The sequence below is a fragment of the Egretta garzetta genome, unplaced genomic scaffold (assembly GCF_000687185.1).
Source record: "Egretta garzetta isolate BGI_Z169 unplaced genomic scaffold, ASM68718v1 scaffold17, whole genome shotgun sequence".
NCBI classification, from domain to species: Eukaryota; Metazoa; Chordata; class Aves; order Pelecaniformes; family Ardeidae; genus Egretta; species Egretta garzetta.
Window position 1 is genome coordinate 686916 of NW_009260136.1, and position 25138 is coordinate 712053.

Sequence of the window (25138 nt, forward strand, 5' to 3'; positions counted from 1 at the left end):
TCTGGGCCCCCCGGTTCAAGAAAGATGAGGAACTCCTAGAGAGAATCCAGAGGAGAGCAACAAGGATGATTAGGGGACTGGAGCATCTCCCCTATGAGGAAAGGCTGAGAGAGTTGGGCTTGTTCAGCCTGAAGAAGAGAAGTCTGAGAGGGGATCTGATCAACATGTACAAATATCTCAAGGGTGGATGTCACAAGGATGGAGCCAGACTCTTTGCAGTGGTGCCCAGCGACAGGACAAGGGGCAATAGGCACAAACTGAAGCATAAGAGGTTTCAGTTGAATATGAGGAAGAACTTCTTTACTTTGAGGGTGACAGAGCACTGGAACAGGCTGCCTGGGGGGGTTGTGGAATCTCCTTCTCTGGAGATATTCAAAACCTGCCTGGATGATGTCCTGTGCAACATGCTCTAGGTGAACCTGCTTTAGCAGGAGGGTTGGACTGGGTGATCTCCTGAGGTCCCTTCCAACCCTTGCCATTCTGTGATACAGTGCTTTGCATGGCAAAGCCCTGATCATACAAGCTGCAACAGAGATAGGACAAGTTCCCTGTCAACTCTTGTGTCAGGTGCTGAAACAAGGCAGCTTCCAAGGCAACTGTGTTAGAAAGAAGCACCTTTAGTTTGAAACTATTCCCCTTGAGCCAGGGATAATCTCCCTCTCCTTAAAGGCCTTTCTTCCATGTATTTTTGACTCAGCCATCTCTTTCTACTTGTTCCCCTCCAACTCTTTCTTCTGTGACTGTATGCTGCAAAAGAAAGCTGCTTTTGTGGAAAAAAAAGCTGTTTTCATGACAGTACCACCGTATTTGGGCTCTGAAGATCTAACTACGTATTTTTTCCTGGTGAAATTTCATGCTGAACCATGCAGAGGTCCCTGTAGCTCCTGCTGTTATTGTGGCTTGTGTAGACACCCATGTAAGACTTCAGCTGGCTAACTCTGATAGGATTAGCTGGCTGTCTAGCAGTACAGCCACCATGTGCTAGCTACCCAAGTATCTACCCATATTGACTTAATATCAAGCAGTGTTCAAACAGGAGAAAAACACTTTCACAGCAGAAGCCAAGGTACTGCTGAGCTTGGCAGAGATAGGGGAGACAGAGATCACTTCCTTTCATAGAGAAGACTGTGCTGCTGGTGTTATGCCACTGGCTCCCTCTGCACTGAGCTCTGATACAAGACACATATTTTGCATGCTGCATCACAGAGCTCAGCAGGAGATATTTCAAACAGCTGTCACTGCTGTATGATATTGCAGGTAGCTCCCGTGAGCATTAAGAATTGAGTGCTTTCCCCAGAAAATTGACAGAAAGCCATCCTGAACAGAAAAGCAGAGCTATGAAATATCTTAGTGCATCTTGACAACTGGAGCTATCCCAAGGGATATTACAGCAACACCACCCCTTCTCACTGTCTCCCATTCCACCCACTTTCTATGGACAACAAAGTCTCTACACCAATGCTTGGCCTTATTCTCTCACTGCAAATCCTTCCCTATGATGCCATCTTCATGGGACAGGAGGAGAGGGGAAGCACAGACTCACCTGAAGCTGCATGACCACATAATTAAATTTTTCATTCCTTCCACAGCCGATAAATCTGCAAACATGATCCTTCCCTGAAAAGAAAGAGAAACATATAGAATGGAACATAAGACAACAACCCTGTGATCACGATTTTTAGAAAAATGGTTCTGATCAAGGGCTTGTAACCATAAGTGGCATCAGGCAGGGAGTTTTGCAGAACAGACTGATTTTGTTTCTACTTCTCAGTCTCGTAGCTCAGGAGAATACTGACATTCACCAAGAAAACTGACTGTGAAATAGCTATGAGCGGAAATCAGTGTCAGGGATCCTTGAATCCTCAAACAGACACAGGGCACAAGTGAGTGTGACAAACTGCAGTTTATATCACCACCACATGCATGCAACACCACCACAGCCACCACCATCCCTGAACTAAACAACAGGGCCACACAGCTCACTGGCACACATGACCACTGGCAGCATGCTTAAGCTCATTACACCAACATTATTCAGTAAATACTGACTTTTACACACCACTACACTTGCCTATTAGCATTGTTTACCCTGAAGCAGCTAAACTAATGCTACTTCAACATGGACAAACCTGAATTTAATATTCAGAAACATCTGGAAAAGATGCTTATGGAAAAACTCCATTGACACATTAATTCAATTTCATAATAAAAGAAGGAAACAAACACAGGAAATTTCATGTCAAGTTCTGGCATGGTGTTACAAGTACAGACTACATCTATTCAGGCAAAGACAAAACCAACCAGCCACCCCACAATGCTCAGCTAGGCCTCTAGGTTCATTCTCTGTGGTACAAAAGCACTGCTGCAACATCTACATTTCATCACGTGGCACCAGGCAGGACCTATCTTAAAACAAACAAAACCAAACAAAAAAACCCCAACACCACAAAGGCAGTGGAAGCTGTGGTTTCAGATCCTGGCCTGTAATGGATTTGTGATTGTGTACTCCCTATATTAGCAAAAGGGGAAGTATGATGCATGCATTCTTTTAATAGCAGACTACTGCTAACAGACTAAAGGTTGATGCATACTACAATGATGAACATTTGGTTCCTGGTGGGGTTTCTAAGCAGGGAAGAGGGTGAGTATCATTGCATAGCTTTGCCCTGTATTTCTCTGTAGCACTTGAGCAACGGTGATTTTAATTCATTTTTAAACCAAAGCTTATTGTTTGATACTTCCCAGTTTTACAATAAGAAAGGAAGAACATGAACATATACAGTAATCAGTAACTGCACTGCCTGCAACACTGTTGAGACTCTGTTATTGTTCTCATTGTATGCACCATAGGCCTGGGGCATGTTGGGGACAGCAAGACATGACAGAATAGGGACCTGGAAGGCAGCAGGAGACAAAGCAACAGCTTTCTCACTGGTGAACCAGAGCTTTGACCAGAGCAATACATACAGGTGTGGAATATGGGGCTCCATCCCAGCACTCCGTAAGAGCACCAAGAGCCTGCCCTCCAGGACCCAGCAGCATCCCACAGCAGAACACCCACACTCTCTCTCCTACCACAAGGAGATAACAGAGCTGCTGGCAACCACAACTGGAGGGACAGAGGCCTTGTCTACCCTTTACTCCCTTTGGAAGAACAAGCTTAAAACAAGCCAACCAACCCACCTTAGTATCCACCTATACCTGGTTAGACAAGCAGGAAGGTTATGTGGCTGCAGATCCTTCATGTCCCTGGCACAGACTTAAGGCCATTGTCCAGTTTCAGGACTGAGTGTGCAAGACCATGCTGAAACCATCAAGAAATGTCAGAGGCCACCTTATTTCAGGAAAAGATATTCAGAGATCAGGAAGGTACCCTCTTCAGCATACATCAGGGCAGCCTGCACACTCTTCCTTGATCCTTTTTCTCATGTACCAAGCCAATGTCCTGTGTGTGCCCATGAGTACTAGGTGCCACTGGTTTCCTACTATCGGCAAATCAATTGCAAATTCAGTGTTGATTTTGACATACAGGTTTTTGGTTTTCTGAGGGAACTCTTTGAGACACTGTCTGGATGTAGCACATGTCCTGGCCTGAGCATTACCAAGAACGGACCACCAGCAAGCCTCAACTGTCCTACACATTGTCCTGCCACAGGTCCTAATATGGATGGCTATGCTGCCTGCAAATGTGAAGGCAGCCTCAAAGCCACATTTTTGGCTACAACATCAACGTATCTGGATAACCTCAGAAAGAACCAGTTATATCTCTTTAGGAGCTTATGATACCTGTGTGCTTCAGCAAACTGGCAATATACGCAGGTCTCAGACAGGATGGACAGGCCAGTGCATGTCCACACTCATCCCAGACCTGACAGCTTTAAGTCCACAGAGATTCACACAGACCAGCCTGGCTTACTTACAGACACACAACGGGTCCCACTTTGCTTTGTTTTGCCTTTCAGAGCACCAGGAGATGGATATTGAGGCAGCAGCCAAAACAATGACTGTTTCTACTGGCAATGAGAGCTACTGTGTGGTAAAAAGGGTAAATTACTCCAGTTTTTACTTGCTGTTAATGTTTTAAATGACTGCAAAGCACTGATAGGCAGGAAACCATGTGCTTTTTATTGCTGTAAAACTACAGACAAGAACATTCAAATCCAATCCTCTATCAGGGAGAACCTGGTCACCTAAATCAATCATTTCAGCAAAACAGGAGTGGTAGTGTCCAATACACTTGACTGACTTAAGACACAGCCCTGCTGATTTGGTACTGCCTCTTCTGATTTTGAGTATATTCCTGAAACTGTTTGGGTTTGTTTGTTTGTTTGTTTTAAATCAGTTTCCTCCATAACATTGTTTTCTGGATCACAAAATTTTACAGAAAGAAAAAGCATTTATACTTTTAATTTATTATCTTTGAGAATTGTATGCACGTTTAGGCTGACAACATGTTTCTGCTTACTTTAATTTTTGAAAGTTATGAGCTCTTGATGGCCCACATCCCTAAATTGACTTGATTTTATATCGAATCCTCCTTTCTGGCCTAAAATGGGCTCCTACCTGACCTGTTGGTCTTGGGGAATCTAGGCTCTCCCTGGAACAGGTCTCCCATGCACTATTCTGCAACACAAGCAACCCCAGGAAAAGAAGAAATGGGGGAGGGAAGACTGCCAATTCTTACATGAAACAAAATGAATATAACAGTGCAGAGAAAGCAGGCCACACTTAGAGGTGGTGTATGTACAGCCAGCTGGTCATGTAGATGGGATAAATGCTTGCAGCATCAACCCCTCTGGGTTTCCGAAGATTTTATTCGTATTTCAAGGAGGCACCAGGTTACAACTGTTTGCTCTCTCAGAGGAGTTCATGCCATGCTGAAGTGCCAGATGGAGGCTGACAGTCAGGCATGACTTTGGGATTCCTGCAGATCAGTCCTGAAGCTGATCAGATTTTGTGAAGCCCATAAGAACAATCATGTTAATAGCCTCCTGTGCAGCCAGGATGGATGGGACTGTCATACTTTCCTATAAGGCAAAAGGATACAGCCCTCTTTCCCCACACGTGCCCTCCTCAAGCATGAAGATCACAGCACAGAGCAGCAAAGCATATTTTAACCCAGAAAAGTAAGAAAGGGCAAAAAGTTTTTCAAGGTATACTTATACGGGGAACCTTGCAACCATTTCACTGCACTAACTGCCAGATCACACTTGCTCCTTTGCTAGACTGTTCCACTGAACAGTCATTCTGATATAACAGAAGATCACAAGCTCATATTTTAGAAAACAAGTCCTATATCTCTATTAGTTTATTAAAACAAAGCAGTTATCTTCCAACAAAGTAAAGGAACAGAGCAAGAGATTGTAAAGAGTTTTGGCCTGTTAACTAACATAGGTTGGAGGAATAAGTCAGCCTGATGTTCCTAAACACTGACCTGAGAAAAGTTTCAGAAAACATGTGCTTTATTTTGTTTCACATGCATTCATTTTTCCAAGCATTTAGTTAAGGCAATGTTTTAATAATGTTCAGTCATACAAAAATATTCTTTCTACTGCTGCCTTTAAAATAAAATTAACATAATAGTCTCCCATATAATGCTGGGTAAGAAATGCAAATATTTCAGTTACTGAAATGGGCTTCACCATCCTTGTTCTGAAGGAACTTTAAAAAATTACAGTCAATAACCATGCCCTCATATATAAAAGTAACTTAAAGTATCTGGAAAACCCTTTCACATTAGGATAGATATTCATCACCTTGTAGAGATACGATTAAAAACCCAATGTTAACACTTAAAAACTTTCATTAAATAAAAAACTTTCATTACATAGCACTTAAGAAATTAAATGATGATCCTTTTTTCAGTGTATTTTTCCACATGGATCAGTTTCAAACTGCTGGAAACCAATATTCATTCCAATCTTCTACTCGTTTAAGTTCTTAAATATTCCTAAGGTATTTTCAATACAGCAGTGAAACTAATCAAATAAATAGTAAGAAATATGTGACAATACTGCTGCAATTCGAAGGGGTTTTTTTGGTAACACACTCCATATTTCCTGCATTTTCACCTGCAGAAAACAAATAACCACTCCTTTCCTCAAAGGAGTTCAAGAATTTAATATTTTAAATTTATTCTAAAATTATTTTGTGATTCATCTCTATAGATGAGCTGTCTCATTGCTAACAGTCCACCCTAAACACTGAAGAAACTTCTACCGCATAGATTGTCGTAAATCTCATGGCAGTTATTGTTACTCTTATAGCTGTTACCTTACCAATTCTTGCATTTCCTCTGCAGTAAGAGACCAACACTGACTTAACAGCATGAGTCCAGCAGTGGCCACCAGGATGGTTGCAGGAAAAGGAGAACATGACATTCAAAGAAAGTGTCAGAGAACTGGGTTTGTTCAGCCGTGATTAACACAGGAAACACAGGCATCCTGCCAAAGTCAATCCATGACATCTAATTACAAAATCAGCTTAGTTCCAGAATCGTCAGTCAAGTTTCTTTTTATTCAGGTAATACATGAAGTATCAAAACCAATGGTATACTGCTGGCCAAAAATAACCAGCATGGCACAGCTATCCAGCCACTCAACCTTAAAGACAACTGCATAGGAAAAGCCCAAGTGCTTAGTGACATAACTTGCTCGAGCACTTGGCACTGCCGGGTTCTCTATTACATGCACAGTTGTGGACATACAGTTGCTCTCACCGGCACTGGGAAAGCTGCAGCTATTTCTCATGCTCTACATTATAGATACAACATACATTTTACAGCTATCATGTTTTCTTCACATGTCAACATCAGTATCAGGTTTATCAGCTTATCACAGATTTTGTGTTGTGGGGATACTGAATTCACTTCTGTACAAACATTCTAAAGAAATGGAGGCTCCATCAGGACTAGAAAATGAAATGAGAGTTATTTTCATGATCTTCTAACTTTACTTGAAAATGGTGTCTGTAGCTTGGCAAAGCTGACTAGCATATAGTTTTCTTTCCTTTGCAGTTAGCAATTTTCACCTCTGGCCAGACAAACTAGCTGACTTCAGGGACTTGTCAACTCAGCTGGAGGCAAGGAGTTTTGAACATGAGAGAAAACAAATTCTATGCTGGAAGTAAGGCCTAAATAACTACATTATCCAATAGTAATCAACTGGGTTAACCTTGCTAGTGCTTCTGTAATAAATTAATGAACTAATGGACCTAAAACTAAAAGGCTGGTCATCATCTTCTAATCGAACAGCAAAAGGTAAAACTGCCACATCTTGCATGGCGTAGTTTCCTCTACTTGTTTCCCAAGACAACTAAAACCTTTACGATGAACAACTGATAACAGATCCCACACAGGGCAAGGCAAAAGAGCGAAGGAGCAAGAATTCAACACAGCCTCAAAAAAAAAAGTGTGCTTTAAATCCTCTTTCATCCATTGCATGTCCCCCCTCCATCTCATGACACCGTGATTAACACTGGAAACATCGTCCAAAAGCCACTCAAACACCCATAGGACTCTTCCGCATGGAAAAATGCGGTGCTGGGCAGAGGCTAGCGCTACATCAAGTGCTGAATCGACCACCATGTAATAGCCTAAAAACCTGCCAAGGGTAATTTACCCTGCTTTCCAGCCTTTACAGATAGCTTGGTTACATCAGCCTAGCAAAATACTGTAGAAACAGATTAAATTGTCGACAAAAGTAACAGAAACCTAATCATAGAGAGTTAAGACACCACTAACACAGAAAGCCTCACATATACAAAAAGAAAAGACCAGGACTGGCAAATAAGAAAAACAGGAAAGATCCCTTTTCTTCCCTTATTTTGTTAGGAAACGCTTACCAGTCCAACCCCTGGCAGTAAATGGGGAACAAGCAACACTATATGCTGTAATAAAATCAGGTACTCAAAAACTACAATGCCTGTGACCAGGCTGCATCTTGCACAACTATTCAATATGCAGAAGATCTCTGCACTGCAGAATAAAATTAATCAGTCCTACGCAATGAGATCGGTTACACTGAAAAGAAGGCATTTACAAAGAAAATTACACACTGAAGAGAATTTAGGAGTATCTGCCTGCCAAGTGAGGTCAAAGGCAAGTACACTAGGCCTCAGCCTCACACCAGGGTAAAATTGCCACCATAGATGAACAGAAAACAGTGCTCAGCACCAGAATAATCTGGCCATTTTAACTGACAATCTGACTGCTAGGCTGCTCCAAGGAGAACACCAGCAAAGGAAACTGAATGCCTTGGCCACATCCATATTTTGGGGAGCCTGTGGACCAGAAGGCATCAGAAGTGCACGCCTCGTGAGAGACCCTTTTGCACCAGCCTAGTCTCACAAACCCTAAGAGTGCTCCCAGAGAGACCTGTCAAGAAGTGGGTAAGGACAGGGAGAATACTTTTCAATTCAAAACATCTGCTGCTGGGCCTCACACAGCCCCAGTTGAGCATCTAGAGCAGACATGGTGCCTGGTTTGGCATGTAAAGATGTTTCCACACCCCGCTCTGCAGCAGCCTGAAAGCTAGAGAAAATAATCCACTGGATTTAATCAGGGATACTGGTTTACTATTTCTGCAATTAAGGCTGCTGTTGGAAAGGCAGATTGACACTGAGATAGCCCAAGCCAAGCACCTCAAAAGCTGTTTTAACAGAGCTGTTGCATTTTGATTAACCTCAAAGACCTCACAGATGGAAAAGAATCCAGACAGTATTTCACAGATGCTCCTTTGCCACCTGAATGTTGCTCCACAGTGAATCCAGGGTGGGGAAAAAAGTCAGAGAGAGCAGGCAGGTTTCTGTCTGTCTGTATTCCGAAGATTTAGAAAAGCATTGAAGATATGGCTCTTTTAGAAGTGACAGGACTCTTCATTCCACATGTTCAATGACAGGAAACCATCCCATTTTTCTCCTCATGATTCCAAAGAACAGGAGCCATAAGACTCCTGGTTTATAATAGAGATGAGGTTTTAAAGAAAGCCCCATACTGCCTTAAATCATCACAATTACCATGTGTCAGTGTTGTTCACAGAGTGGCTTTGGGTCATGTAAACTTTTATGAGCAAACAGACCCAGAAGCTCCATTCAGGTGCACATCAAATAATAGTCAAATCCTAAAGGACACAGTCCAACAACTGGTCTCTCAGACAGGGGGACCAGATTAAAACTAACCCAAAGCAAAAGAGGGTGAAAGAAAACCCAGCAAAGGCCATTCTTGCTCTCTGGATAAGCAAGTAGCTAATTCGTTTAGCCACACAGATCTTAATTTCCATTCGCTTTTTAACGTACATGTGCAAAAGGCTTCTCTACACAGCAAAACACTTGCAGATACAACTAAACCAGCAACCTTTTCTGCTGGAGACAAGTTATACCTGCAAGAAGTATTTTGCCAATGCAGTTTAGGCTTGGTTTCAAAATGCTTGACTGCAAAGTAGAAAAGCCCAATAGTCTAAAATTATGTGCAAATGGTACAATACTATACAATTACCTCACTTAAAGATAATTTTACAGTAGTGATTAAAGTAATAAAATGAGGGCTTGGCACTGGAACAGTATTCTTTCGACAGAGAAACTGTATTAATACAGAGGTTCCCTGTGCAGATGTGCCAAACTATCCCCGAAACAGTTTCTGAATTTGTGTAGGTAAGATTTTCATCCCTAGTAGGGTAATTCTCTATTAGCTGTCTATAAAATAATTTTTCTTATTTTTCATACTATTGATTTATTATCCCTATACTTACCAAGAACATACACACATTTCTTATTGCTGTACAGCATGAATTTTTCATCATTTCTGTATTGCTTGTTACTTACTGCATATTTTAGAGATAAATATGTATATAAGAATCTATTACAGCAAAAGCCTACTCTCTTTCCTTGGACTCTCCATGACACCCAGTACCTGGGAACTGCACAGCAGCCTTCTTCAAAATTTTCCAATCCTCCAGGTAAACTTAGTCCTACTTACTCCTTCATCCATGGAAGAGACAGATCTGTCAGGATTTATTACCTCTGGCTTAAGTGTTGAGCAACTCCTGTAGTCACACTGGTGTTGATAAACAGCAGACGACTTCACCTACAGCAGACTGAGTAAACACATGGTATGCTCTCAAGTAAAAGAGAGGTCCAAGGTCGTAATCTCTAGTAGTCACTGATTCTATGACAAGGTATGGTTGCCTGAATGCCACCATGTGGTGAGGATTTGGAAAGAAAGACTGGTTTTCAAATGGTGACTCCTCATGGAAGAGGCCTGACATAATGGAGGATCCCATCTACTCATGCAGCAATGATGATACAGGTAAAAATCAGGTACTGTGGAGGGTACAGGCCTCCTTGCACAGCAAGGACAAAAATACACATTGTGACACAGAGGTCAACATTCCTAATGGTACCAAAAAGAGAATGCAATTTCCCTGTTCCCCAAGCAAGCTTACCAAGACACACTGAGAAAACAGCTGTGATTCAACAGTGCCAAGGCCTTGTCAGAAGAGAGGAGCAACAGGACAATGTAAGTCAAATGGTGCTTGACAAAGATTAAAAAAAAAAAAAAAAAAAAAAAATAAAATTATCTTGTGGTGCTCTGATTAGAATTGGCCAGATAGAGTAGCGTCAGACAATGTCCTGAGCCCTGCAAGCCCCTCATTTCCTCAAAAAGGAAATACTCTACAACAACTCTGTGGGACCAAGAAGTTTTGATTTTCACTAAAATAGACCATGGAAGGCAAGAAAAAGACAGAAAGCTTGCTGGAAACTTTTTTGGGTAAATATGCAACGATAGGACAACTGAGAGCTTCAGCTCAGCACCTGCTTGAGCAAGAAACTCTGTAAGCCGACTTCTCAAACATGTTTCACCTAAAAGGGCACCGTTGCTGGTGCTTCCCAGCCCCAAGACAATATTAAGTTTTGGAAGGTTGGTCAGAAGATGATCTATGATCCTTGCAAGTAACAATACAAGCCAGAAAGAACTTTACCTTTGGCAAAGACATTAATATCTAAACAGATACAGAAAAAGCACTATACAGCTAGAAAAATCCAATCAAGTAAGAGCAGAACAGAATGACTCTACAGGGCAGTTGAGAGATGCTGAAGTTGCAGCGATCCTACACAGCCAAGCACAAGTATCACAGAATCATTTATGTTGGAAGGGGCCTCTTGAGATCATCTAGTCCACCCACCCTGTTCAAGCAGAGACAGCTAGAGCTGGTGGTCCAGGGCTGCATCCAGTTGGGTTTTGAACATCTCCAAGGATGGAGACTCCACAACCTCTCTGGGCAACGTGTGCAAGTATTTAACCACCCGCACAGTAAAAAAAAAAAAAAAATTACTGCCCTCACAGTAGAAAACTATATACAGTGTTTATTAGAAGTTATAGAGACTTTCTAGAAGAGTCATTAACTGATTTGTTCCCCAGTTGTTCTGTGTGGACTGCCAGTGCAGAAAGGACATTGTGAGGGACCTGCACCTGCATTCCTTATGTAGCTATTCCAGAAAGTCTGACTGTTGGCAACAGCCTGCAGTCCAAACCGATCAGGAGCTACTGCACTGAGAGGTCAGGCTGCACCTAAATCAGGTCCTGAAGTAGGTCTGCAGTATGTGCCAATGGCCAGCCTTCTCCATTCCAAACTCTGTGAAGCTCTAGCAACTTGCAAGACTCTAATCACAAGCTCTGAAAAGAGCAGCATCTCTTTAGTCCTTTAATGTTGGTGTGATATCTAAATAGGAAACAAAGCTGTACTATTTAGGAGGGTCTGCAATGTTCAGTTCTACCAGAAAAGTACAGAGGAATTTTAGACAACACTGTTCCCTTGCTTTTCACCTGAAAAACCATGAACTGACTATATCACTTATGCTAATACCACCAACTTTATCCAAACAGTTGGTGGATGGAGTCAGCATCTCCCTTTCTGAAATGTTTCTCACCTCTTCACAACAGCTCACAGTAAAAACATACACAATACATGATTCCCAACTCCCTCAACCTTATTTCTTATTTTAACTTTATAGTTTATTTCAGTAAGGCATTTGGGGATTAACCTTGAACCAAAAAAGCCAAATTCTTCACAGAACATCTTGATTTGTAAAAATATGGCAGAAGGTATTTGACATTCTTAAATGCACGATAGCTGATGCATAGCCAATTCTGCTTCTTCTGTCTTTTCTGTCCCTTAATATTTGCTAATTGCTTTGCCAAGGGACTTTCCTAATTCCACACCGCACCACTCCCTCTCCCCAATTACCAGGATCATACTATGTACAATTGTGGGTGTTTTTTCAAGCATTTGGTATTCTCAGCTATTTTCCAGAAATAAACACTGATGGCAAAGCATGAGCATTAGTCAGCTCCTTGCACATTTTCTTATGCTAGTTCTGATTTGATGACTTCAGGTCATGCTTTTCAGACATTCCCTGCCCTGAACGTAACACACATTGACACTAGCCAGCACGACAGCATTGCCTCTTGGTATTCTAAGAGTCCGCCATTCTACACAGTCACACCCTCACTTAATTTGGAGCAGTTCCAAGTGTACAACCAAATGCAAAAATCTAAATCTCTGCCTTGCCTGCCCTTACTACATGGCTTTCAGACCTTCTCTCAGAGAACTGCTCTACTGTTCTCTGAGAGCTCTGTGTATCCAGGTCTTTCAGATCAACAGCAAGCTTCCTCCTAATGACCTGGGTTGATTTCTCCTTTGTTTTGATTCTCTACACAGCTCAGCTGCACCTATTACAATACAGTGTATGCAAGAAAGGCCTTATCCATCCTCCTCTTAGAATATCTGAACAGTGGAAAACTTTGACCTTCAATAATAATTCACTGACTTTTACCTAGAGGCAATCAGTTACAAATACTGAGTATTTCACAAGACCTGCAACAGTCTCACCCTCTAATTCAACCATATCTCTAGAGATTTTGCGTAGGGGCAGAAGAACAGACATAGGGCACAACACTATCTCTGAAGCATGAGCCCTGGTGATAAGCATACTACTCACTGCTGCTTTGGAAGGTGTTTCCTCAGCCCAAGCGGGAATCCTGCAAACAGGAGCATCCCTTCAACGGCATATTATGCTATGACATGTAAACTGTACCTGTCAATAGCTGGCCTTGCCTTCACAAGGAAAACCTGCACAACACACTTCAGCAAACAGCAGTTCTCAGTTCCTCAAAGGCAGATTTGGAAATTCCTTGTTTACATCCTCCCCTAGCAATCAGTTTTTAGCAGAAGCCTCCTTGTTCTTCCTTCAGCAAGGAACAACCGCAGCAAGACTGCTCCCTTGCACCCTTTGATGTTAAACTGCGTCTCACCAGCATTGCAAAAGCCTTTGGGATACTGGCTGGCTTCCTTCACCCTATTCTACTAGTTCACTCCTGAGAATGACTGTGACTTCAAAGATCAGCACAGGAAGTTTTAACTTTAGCCTTATTTATAGTTTCATCTAGCAAACAGGCATAAGGCAAGTTCCCCCTCTCAGTATAATTTCTTAAGTGGAAGCAGAGCTGTCAAGAGTCAAGGAAGGCTCTCATTTTGCTGCTTCCCAGTCCTGCTTATAAGCTTTGCCAGGTTCAGCTATAGAAATCAGTGGTCCCAGCACTGACTTTCACATCCAAACCAATTTAAAGCTGTGTTAGGAAAAATTAAGAATAGCCATATCATTCAAATTAACATAATTCAAAACCACCACTCCCAAAACGAAGACCTAAAAGGGTCTTGAGGGTGACAGAGCACTGGAACAGGTTGCCCAGGGGGGTTGTGGCGTCTCCTCCTTTGGAAATATTCAAAACTCACCTGGACAATGTCCTGAGCAACCTGCTCGAGGTGAACCTGCTTTAGCAGGGGGGTTAGACTAGATGATCTCCGGACATCCCTTCCAACCCCTGCCATTCCGTGATTCTGTAAAATCACTTCACCTTTTGCCTTCAGAAGGGTCAGGTGCATGAAAAGTTAACTTACTGCCAGTTTCTCTACACTTCACGTTATCTGCTTTTTGCGCCCATCTACTAGTCAACCATTTTACTTGGAGACTGTCATGCTCACAGTGCTATAGTCACAAACATTGTCCTGGTCTTCTGGGACGCAATCAGCTAACCTAATTTCTTAGTCAGACATCGCTTGCTCTATTCCTTATTATCTAATCAGCATCACTAGACTGCACAGACCAGCGTACCAATAGTTCAGATTAAGTCTCCTCATTGTTCTTATAGCATGACAGACAAAACCAGTCCCTGTAGTTGGAACTCACTTCAGTAGGATGCTTTGCAGAATTTAATAGCTTTCTGAGCTGAATGACTTAATGTAATGTCACATATAAATGGAAGCTGAAGCAAAAAAAAAATTATAAAAAAAATTTGCAACTTCAGATTCTAATTGTTAACAAGCACAGTGACCTTTAGCTCTTCCAAAGTGCTTTCCGCCTTACCTTGCAGCTTTTTCAGGACAGCCACTTCCATCTTGAGAACTTGCTTGGGCTGCTGTGCTGATTCCACCTTCAAGGCCACATTCTCACGGGTCAGCAGGTCCATTGCCTCATAGATCTCCCCAAAACCACCACCACCAATCTTCTTCAACTAGAAAAGTACAAAGAGGTTTCGTACAATGTACAAGAGACATCAAACTGGCGTTCTCAGAGCCAGGCACTAGCTTTTTTACTGCACAGGGAGAACAAACTCTGCTCCCAATCTGTGCTGTGCCTGAATCCCTTCACTGCACAGCTAGGCAAAAGTCCAGCTACCCACTTGACTGTGCTATGTATAAATTCTTTGCTGTAACAACAAAGAACAAATCTAGCAAGTGATGACACGATACATTCAAGTGCAAATGATAATGCCTATTACCTCAGTAATGTTCTTACCAAAATTCAAGGAAAGACCCTTCAAGTAGATAGTAGAACCACTATCCAGACCATGGCAGATAAAATCTGTCATTCCCTTTCAACATACTCATCTCTGCAGTAAAACACAACCATGGTAGCTGAAACTAATGCTTTCAAGAAATAGTTTAAATGAAGTTTACATCTCATTCACAGGATTTTAAATACAGAACAAAACATCCACTGGAATATTTTACAAGATGCTTGACCTGCTCAGCTAGTGAGGTTACTTCAGTGTCACATTTCAGAGAACTGCCAACTGCATTACCTCAAAACTGTTACGTACAAGCCCCAAGTACAGCTCCACTGTTTCTCATTCTCTCTCTTTTTTTTTAGTTTTCAATTTTAAACCACACCAAATGATGCTTTTTGTGTCTGAGCAAAATTAAAGACTGTTTCACAATAAAACAGTATCACTGCTTGGAAATCAAAACAATTTCAATTGATAAACTCGAAGCTAAATTTCAGCATATTTGATATGTACCTATTAGAGATAGATCATCTGCCTGTTCTAGAGTAGCCACCCACTCAGAGCAAGCTGGGATCCTCTGTCTTTCCTGGAAGGCGATTCCTTGATTCTCCTTCTGCTGAGACTTGACAGCATGTGCACATATAGTTATACATATGCATGTATAAGACAGACTCCTAACGTGTTACAAGTGTCAATGTCTACGCCAGGAAAATCATTTTATATTTGCTTCTCTTAGATATATTTAAATCATACTATGTTGCCCAGGAACAAATTGTTTACAGCAGAGCTAGATCAGGGCTCCTTTGATCTGCTTAGCACTTGCTCATTGAACCTAGCTGCAGCCCTTCCCTTCAGCATTTTGTGTTCCTTCTGTTCACAGCTGCTCAGGAAGCCCTGAGCACCGCTTCTTTCCAACAGCAGCAATAACACTTGGAGACAAAAAAGTTTAAATCAGACAGTCAAACACATATCTTACACAATGCTTAATGAGGTTTAGATGATATTTTAGTCTCTTCTGCACCACAGAAGGCCTGTCCTGTGCAACTGTCCAATTTACAGAACAGAGGACCCTGTCTCTCAAGGGCAGGTTTTTTTTTTTTCTTCTTAAGGCAACCCAAACTGTTTGCTTTTCTGGCTCCCATGTCAAGAAAAACAGCTCTGCATGAAGGTAGTACTTTCCATATTAATGGCCTGACTATTGTCTCTGAAGCTGTCCAGAGCCATTCTTCTCCTTTTACTTGTTGTTTTTCCTCACAACCTTCCACTGGGCTAAACAGGCATATTCATACAGTAAACAGCCCAATAACTAGGTCACCACATATTATTCATAAATTATTACAGTGCAGCCCTACTTCTACTTGGAAATTCACATTAAGTGAGCTGGCTATTAAAAATCTTTCTATCAAAACAATGCTACATTCAGCATAGCAACAAGATGCCAGCAAATACCTCAGGATTCAGTATACAAGATCTTACGTTTCCTGGCGTATTAATGACACAGAAGGGAAAAGGACAGTAAAGCTGCAGAAGGCAAAAAGTTTAGTCAGGATCCGGAAGGATTTTCAGGAATATTAGGGAAGTCTCAGTGGGAAAATGGCTAACATAACAAGCAAAAGTCAACAGTAATAAATATAACACAACATAGCTGGGATAGAGAAGAAACATAGGCTACCCAAACATCTCACTGTGTTGCAAATTCAAGAAATGGATTCTGGGGATAAATATTGCTGAGCCAGCACAGAGGCATGCAAGCATCCTTTTCCATTCACTGGTCTTAACAGGGACAGCTCCCACATCCAACGCAGTTGTCAAAATGCAAAGGTACTACAATATAAATGGAACAACACAGTAATATAATTAGGGTAGCAGCACTATAATGACCCGTAGGAAGGTCTACTCAGGTACAATGCACAGTATCGATCACCCTGCTGCTAGAGGCTCTCACTGAGTTAGGAGTGGTTCATTTCACGATTAAGAGAATGATCAGGAGCCTGGAAACACTAAGGACACACTAGGACTACTACCTCAGGAAAAGCAAAAGAACATGTGCATCAGAGAAGCAGGTTCACAAAGAAAGGTACAGGGTATTGAGACTGCTCATGAGGAAAACAGCCAAATTGGAGGACCCCTGTTAAGTCTACAGAGCAACAAATGCAAGATGACATGAGATCAAGATCAGAGCTTCTGCTGAATTAGAAAACCAGTTTTATACACACATTCCAGCCAATGGATGCACCTCACTGTCCAAGAGCCCTCAAGCTGCCTCTGCTTCCTCACATCCTTTCTCACCCTCTTATGGAAATTATTCTCTGGCACACTTTTCCCAGCACACCAGATGGTCCTATTCATCATTACCAGCACTGCCATCCTCCCTGATTTTTCAGCAACATCCAGAGGCCATCAGCAGCCATTTCCTTTTCTTTGCTGCAGAGCAAGTTGTCATCTTGCAACTCAAGCTCTTGGCTGAGGTCAGGGGCTTACCACGCAGGCGTTTCCTCATTGCTTGGGTACTCTGTGGGAGTTCACTGTCTAAGATGAACTCAGCACAGCCTTCTCCTGACACGAAGGAGAGATGGGCATATACCACTTAAGAAAATAAATAATGAAACCACTAAACACAAAGTCAAGAAAGAGAAGGGAACATCTAACAAGAATCACCTAAGTGATAAACATGAGTCACCAGCCTATGCTAAGCCTCACTGCTCTGGGAATATTCTGTTCTTATCCTATTTCCTACCTTCCACCATTTACTCTTAAGACTGGGATACATGCTGACAACACCAGAAGGATTCATTCTACCTAAACGCATGAGCCTGTATGTGAGTTGGGTGTCCAAGTTTCCATTACAGCCTGTTAAGTCAAGTGAACAATTCATCTGATCAAACACAGGTATCTATCTGGACTTGCACATAGACAACTAAAATTAAGTAAGCTGTGTCTCAAACATGATTTCAGTCCTTTCAGTATGACACTAATGGCCACGTGACCATGCAGTGCATTGCAGTGCTTCTTCCACATTCTTAGAGGTTTCATGCCACATTAGGCCCTTGGAATAAACTGTTACCAAAAAAGCCACTTTACTTGACCCCTTAGTGTGGCAGTCTCCAACTAGGGGGTTCCAGAAATTCCCCAAACTGGATTGTCTCTCAGGAGCAGCCTGATCTAGTTAGTGGTGTCCCTGCTCCTGCAGGGGGGTTGGACTAGATGACCTCTAGGGGTCCCTTCCAACCCAAAACATTCTATGATTCTATGACTACAAGACAGCCATGTCCAGATGGAGGAAGCCACTCCCCAAAGCCCCCCGGATGCATCAGTGGTTACACAAGACAGAGATGGCTCCCTTTGAAGTCTCCTTTAAATATCCTGAAATATTTTGGATTTATCCTGAAAAGACTCTTGCAGCACAATCCTCCAGAGCCTATTTAAAAAAAAACAAAAACAAAAACCAAAAAACCAAAAAAACCACCACACAGCCTTCCCACTAAGCAGAAATCTGTACTCACAGAGGGACAGTTCAAAAAACCAAGCCAACACACTCCCCCCCCCAACCAAAAATAACCTTCAATTACAAATTTAATCTTTTATTCAGCAAGCGTATAAGATACTGCTGCTCTAAACGAAGTCTGCCTTCCAAGGATATTATATAAAGACTAGACCTTCCCAGGAAAACACTGCAGGACCAAGGCATGAGTGGTTCAGTCTCAGGATCAGTGGCAAGGTCAGGAACAAGAACATGTGCTCTGAATCCAGAGCAAAGGACCAAAACAAGAGCCATCGACCGATGGTAAACTCAGCCAGGATCAAGACTGTCATCCACAGGCTTCAAACGTTGACAAGGTCAAACAGTGACTACTGTGACTGCCTTTAAGGAGCATTTGTATAGTCAAGCCTGCAAACTCCTGCAGCCCAACTGAATGGGCTACTTGATCCAGAAATAGCTAGCAGACCTCATCTGACTTAACAATGGGTGAGAAGAGTGGACCTACATTCACCAAGCTCTCAGAGTTCACTCAACTTGCTTAGGAGGACTGGAGTTATACCGACCTTATGGGAAAACTAACTTACATAAACAGGCATGAACTGAGAAGCCAATCAAGGAGAAGTCAGCCAGCCACATTCTAAATCATCTGAAGACTTGCCAAAGCCCATTTAAAGCAATTCTGCACAGAGTGAGACCAAAACAGGCCCCAAGACTGAAAAAGCGCCTTCCTTGTCCCAAGTTCCCTCTTGGGACCATGAATGGCCTTTGTGACCAAGACAAGGTGAAGAGTCCACAAAAGTTTGTGGGGCTTCCAGCAAGGTTTCCAAAATAAACAGGAGGACAAGTGTAACCAAAACCTCAATTCAAGAACCTCAAAAACCTGGAAAAAACCAAAGCATGGATTGTACCTGACAAAACAGCATGTGCATGTACAAGAGTCACCACTTGTATTCAAAGCTCAGTGCATAAGCTGCCAACACTGTCTTGCTAATAAGTCTCAGTTGTAAATCCCCAGTACAAAACATTTAGGTGAAATAAGAGATACATCCATTCAGCCTTAACATATATACCTAGTTTAAAGTAAGTACAAGTTATGTTTGACTTTGTTCCCTCCCCTGAACAATGCAGTTCACATCATTTAGCACCTGTGTGGATCAACTCAGCCTCTGGGGTCTCAGCAAAAGTCACATGGTTCCAGTACTGCCCAAATTTAATCCAAAATATCTGCAAGTAAAGAATGATGACTCAGAAGAATACTTCAAGTCCAAAAGTTTTGATAAAAAGCATAAGCACTCCTTGTCCATGCCTTTCTCCAAAAATAAGAACAAAAATATCATTGCTGTAAGGCAGCCAAACTTTACTGGCTTGGAGCAAGAGGAAAATGGACTATCAACAGGCTAACTGCAGAGAACCAACATCTTCGTTTGTCAAAACTTTGTCAGGCAGCATAGAGAAGGAGAGAAGGAAAGGAATTCAAGGAATACATTACACCGATCTAAAATTAGAAATTGGCTCAATACTGTAAGTATGCCAGCACTAAGAACTACAAGGTTCAAGCAGATGCCCAGCCAGAGACAGTCACAATGGGAGGACAAATTACACAAGAAACCTTCTGGCAGCTGAACCCCAGCATCACATAAATATGCCACACACCTGCTTGAGCAGGATCCATCACTCACAGCAAAGCTTAGACTGTCTGGCTTGCATGCTATGGGTTAGATTCAGAAAGGTCCATGATAAAGAAAAAAATACTACTGATGTTACAGCTGTACACTCACTTTAAGGTACACTCCCTTTTTCAATCCTATGCTATCAATTTCCTTGGGCCAAAGGTATTTTTATATTTTTTCCAGATTACTTTGAGCTTGTAGTTCTGACTGGTCCCACACCAACATCAAGCACAGCAAGGGGACAGCACAGGAGGCCTGCCTAAAGGGTGTGCACTTTTCAGGGGGCAAAAATGACTGTTCAAGGAAAGCTCACAACACACAACTCAACCAGCACAGGGCCAAATTCCCAGCTCTACTCAGCTATTTACTTATTGCTATTTACACCCTTTAGCAAGTCATGTAGTTTCTCAGGGCCTTCAAGTGGGGTAATGACCTCAATGCAGTACTGAAGACTACTGTGGGACAACATTATAAAACATAAAAGGCTATTTCTCTGGTTAGAGGTAGTTGTTGACAATATAGTTGCACATTTCTGTATTTTCTAAGGCAGAGTTAGTGGGTAGAGCCTCTAGCAGCCCCCAGTCACAGATTCATGCAACAATGAAGTCACTGAATCCCACATTTAGTGCCTCTACCAAATTTAAAATTAGTTTGAAGTGTTCCCCTGTGAGCATAACTGAGCATATTTTAGGCTTTATTTGGAGTTTTTGAAGTTCTGCTGTTTCCAAGAACAAAGTTACTTTGTTTAGACTGTTAAAAAATACTCCCATCACTTGTAGATGTTTTAGCACTCCTATCTATGAAGGAGAAACTCAAAGTTTGATGAACAGTAGGAACGGTAGAAGCCAAAGCTAGCCAGGGTGAAGGAGAATAGAGAAGAATGAGTATATGCAACCATGCACCTGAAGTAACAGCTTAGCATCAGGAGTGTCTAAATTCAGCTTTGCGGATAACACACACCAATCTAACCAAACTGTAGGCTCTGAGAAAGTTTCCATTTGTGCAGGGAGTGTCAAATAAAAGCTGCAAGCTGTATTTTCCAAGAAGTCCATAAGCACAGAGCATGTTTCAAGTCCTCTATGTCAGTTAACCTGCACATGTATCATCCTGCCAAAACAAGTATACATGCTCCAGCCCAGAGCTGCAAGAGCACAGCAAGACTTTCCTTCAGCTGTGCCAGAAAGCTTTGGGAGGGGGATAGGGGTTGTCTCCATTTTAGTATCTAATCACAGAGAAAATTGAGATTCTCCATCTGCTCTCAGGAAGCATGGAGAATGAAAAGCAGTTTGAATTGCTTAAATATAAATAGGCAGTTCGGGAATAGGCCAGACAGAAAAGTGAAGGCTGTGGAGAAAGCAGGAGCAAAGTGCTAGGATGAAGAGAGGCAGGCAATGGGGGAGTAACAAGAACAGAGCAAGGTGGAACCATCCAGGGCAAAGAGATCAGGCACAAGGCAAGTCTAACGGAAAGATAATATGTTGTCTGAAGTGAACTGTTGAAAAAAACCCTATCCACAACCTGGAACTGATGCAAGTTCAGAATCCTGAGTCTCTTTAGCCCTCTGCTCTTCACAGCCCACAGCAAAACTCACAGGGCAGCTGTACCACAGCTAGTTAGCACAGAGAAACAACCTAGTGCTACTACTACAAATCACTTGTACTTCAGACTAGCAAGGCGTCTGCTGTGAGTTTAATGATTCAGACACTGCTGGTAATCCAAGTTAAAAATGGACACAACGGCACACATGGGATTTAAATTTTTTTTTCAGCTTTTTAAAAGCAAAGCTTTTAAAGCCAGAAAGCAAAAACTCGCAGAAAACAAATACAAAATTACAAGAAATATAAAGGTACATACGTGTTATATTCTAGTTTCTTTAGCTGAGGCAGACGCAATTATATTTAATAATTTTAATTTAATAATAATTGTATAGTCTTTAACTTGACAGATGCAACCATGATTCAAGTCAGCAGCACAAACTAAAAGGGTGACAACTACCAGCTATACCACGCAGGAGTCCAGTGCTTTTGGGCCTGACAGCCAATGAGTCAAAGAGAATCTAATGCCAAATGCTGTAAGAGCTGTTATTGTTACCAGGCAAAAGGTCTTGCTTTAACAGAGTAGCTGCTACATAGGCAGTTTTTATGGTTTTTCAGTGGACTAATATAACGCTACTTCCCTCACCATCCCAGAGACCTCGTTTTATGACTAAGGAGAAAGCCTTATATGCAAGAGGAACTGCACCCTCTGAACAAATCTGGTGGCAACAAAACACATGTCTAGAGGATAAGATTCTCCCCATGTCCCTACCACAGCATTCTTGCATGATTCTGGCCAAGCTGCTGAAGTCTCTGCTCACAAGCCATCATTAATCACATGCTCATCTGCTGGGTGCCTGAGGCAAGACAGCCAAGTCTCAAACATGCCTGGATGCCCACAATGGCTAGCAGAATTGCACTTTGGCCATAAGTATTAAGCAGTCTGTAAGAAATAATAAAAATAAATATCTAACTAAATTTGAGACCCTATCTGTAAAAGCAAGCTAATAGTTCTCTCCTGTATCAGCTGGTAAAAGTATGAATAAAAACATATATCTCTGACACAGATACTACAGCAAGAAGAAACATAAAGAGCTGAGTTTAAATGGCAAACTCCTGCCATGAATTTAAATGGACAGCGAGATCTGCAGCCATACAATGAATACATAAAAGATGAAATGGCTACTAATTCAGTGCACCCCATCCAGCTTGCACAACAGATGAGACAGGGGTCCCATGAAGAACCAAAACTCTTAACATGTGATGATATAATTTTAAAAAGTATCCCAATAAATTTACACAGAAATTGTACCAACAAGCTAATTACAGAATTTCTGATTTTTGAAGTAGCTGACATTTCAACCCTAAACATTTGTTTTTAAATTATTTTATTGTAATGCAATTTATTTATAGGCACATCTGTAGTATTCTTTGCCACAGTAACTCGAAATCTAAGTTTCTTACAAAAAGATGACTCAGTCTGCTGCAACAGTTCAATCCTACCTAAAAATCCTTGGCAGGTTTAGTCTTCTAAAAATACCAAACAGTCTAAAAAACACTAGAGCAATATTAACCATCTTCTAGCAGTATCTTACTAATATATCAAACCATACCACTCCACTGTTCCTTGCCATAGCCCAGGATTAGCCAGACAAGTTTCTATACTGCTACTGCAGGAGGAGGAGATCTGTTTGGGCCACCAAAAGAAGCACAAAGCTGGAGCTACTCACCACTTTCCAGCGATCTTTGACCACATAATTGGCTGGAAGAATGTCGACCTGTTCCCCTCCTCCACTCATGTTTGGTTCGTCCTTGATGACTGCTGCTAGGCACTGCATTTGCCAGCCAGAGAGTATTTTAGTAGCTCCCAATTTAAATGAGCCATTTATCTGGGGAAAAAAGGGGTGGGGGGAAGGAATGACAAAATTAGTACAGGTCACAGAAGAAGTACATGATACATTTCCACAGGTTTTGCTTATGACTAAATCAGAGCCGGTCTCTTAGGAAAGAAGGCAAACTCACCTTGCAAACACCTGAGCTCACTCCATGCATAAACTCGGCAGACGCAACCATGCTTCAAGTCAGCAGCACAAACTAAAAGGGTGACAATTACCAGCTGTACCATGCAGGATTCCAGTGCTCTTGGGCCTGACAGCCAACGAGTCAAAGAGAATCTAATGCCAAATGCTGTAAGAGCTGTTATTGTTACCAGGCAAAAAGGTCTTGCTTTAACAGAGCAGCTGCTACATAAGCAGTTTTATGGCTTTCATTGGACAACATCCAATACAAATCAGAAAGGTTTGCCAGGTAATGCATTCAATAAGCCTAAAAGCATCTGAATAGGGTAGAAGGGCCTTTACAGAGCCAGGATTACAGACACTATCACTGTGATGAACAGCCAAGCAAAGAAGATGGGGATGGTTAGAAAGGGCTTCAGCCATGTATAAATTAGTTCTCCTCATAGCATACACACAGTGCTAAAAATGATCAAATTAAAATACAGAGAGATATCTTGCCTATGGTGTTTGCATTCTACCTCATGCCCCTTTTCCCTGCGTTTATAGGGAGCTCCAGATAGCCTATGCTGAAATTAATTTTGTTTTGAGTTTTTTTGGTAATAATTCTTCTACAGAAATGACTTTCAGACACACATTAACTCCACTTTCCTGGAAGAAAATGAATTGAAACACGACTAATAAAAGACCTTCCTAATGCATTTCATCTCCTCCTATGAGATACTTTTCTGGCTTTAGAAGTAGGCCTGATCTTTTATGAAGCATGGATCTTTTATTAAGCTTTCTTGGCAGTTCTATCGTCCTTCCCCCCAAATATGAAATATTTTCCTTCCTAAAAAAATCAGTGTTACTATAGCACTCTGACTGCAGACTTAAATAAAATTAACAACGTAAATACCAAATTAGAAAAAAAAAAAAGACTAGAGCTGATCATTCAACCATCACACTTCTTCAGGCCCCAAAAAATAAAAAAAGTCACCAGTGAATTATGAGCTCAAGCAGAGAAAAGAGCTCATTCCCTAGCAATAAAAGGACTGAGAAGGAAGGAAAGAAGTGACCAGCATGTAGTGTGCACAAGAAGCAGCAGATAGAAGTATATCAAAAGTGCAAGACAGAAGATGATCAAACAAGACAGGAACAAAAGATCTCAAAGAGATTGTCTCAAAAGATCTCCACAAAAGAAGATTTCTTTCTACATATAGAAGATAACTACAAGGAAAAAAAGGAACAGCAGACAGTAAGGAGGATGCTGAGAAATGTTCATACGATCCAACATCTGCTAAACTACAATCAAAATAACAGAAGAGAAATAAGAAGCCGAGTATTAAAGAAATTCAGAGGGAAGATGCTGCAAAATGCTCTGAGTTCTCATAGAAAGAGTCCTGCATCTGTATGGGGTAGCAGCCCTTTCAGTCACCAGGTACTGAAGTAAGAAACTGGAAAGCTCTCTACATGCTGTGCTTGGCAGCACAACATTTGTGCTTCTTCTTCCTAATGAAGAAGTCTAATGCCATTCCCAGGCTCCTTTATGGCCACCAAAACATCCAAACTGACCATCCCTAAGCTACCAGTGAGCTCTGCATATGCTGTGCACC

At 41.8% G+C, this 25138-nt stretch overlaps 1 protein-coding gene across 1 annotated transcript in view; it reads right to left on the reverse strand.

Moving 5' to 3' along the window:
• TTBK1 (tau tubulin kinase 1) overlaps positions 1 to 23366 on the reverse strand; it is a 97837-nt gene extending 74471 nt beyond the window's left edge. The window contains exons 1-3 of the mRNA XM_035897066.1: positions 23259 to 23366; positions 14422 to 14569; positions 1544 to 1617 (exon numbers count right to left, since the gene is read on the reverse strand). Coding sequence (XP_035752959.1) covers positions 1544 to 1617; positions 14422 to 14569; positions 23259 to 23366 — 330 coding nt within the window. The remainder of the gene's footprint in view (positions 1 to 1543; positions 1618 to 14421; positions 14570 to 23258) is intronic.
• Positions 23367 to 25138: the final 1772 nt, after the last annotated feature.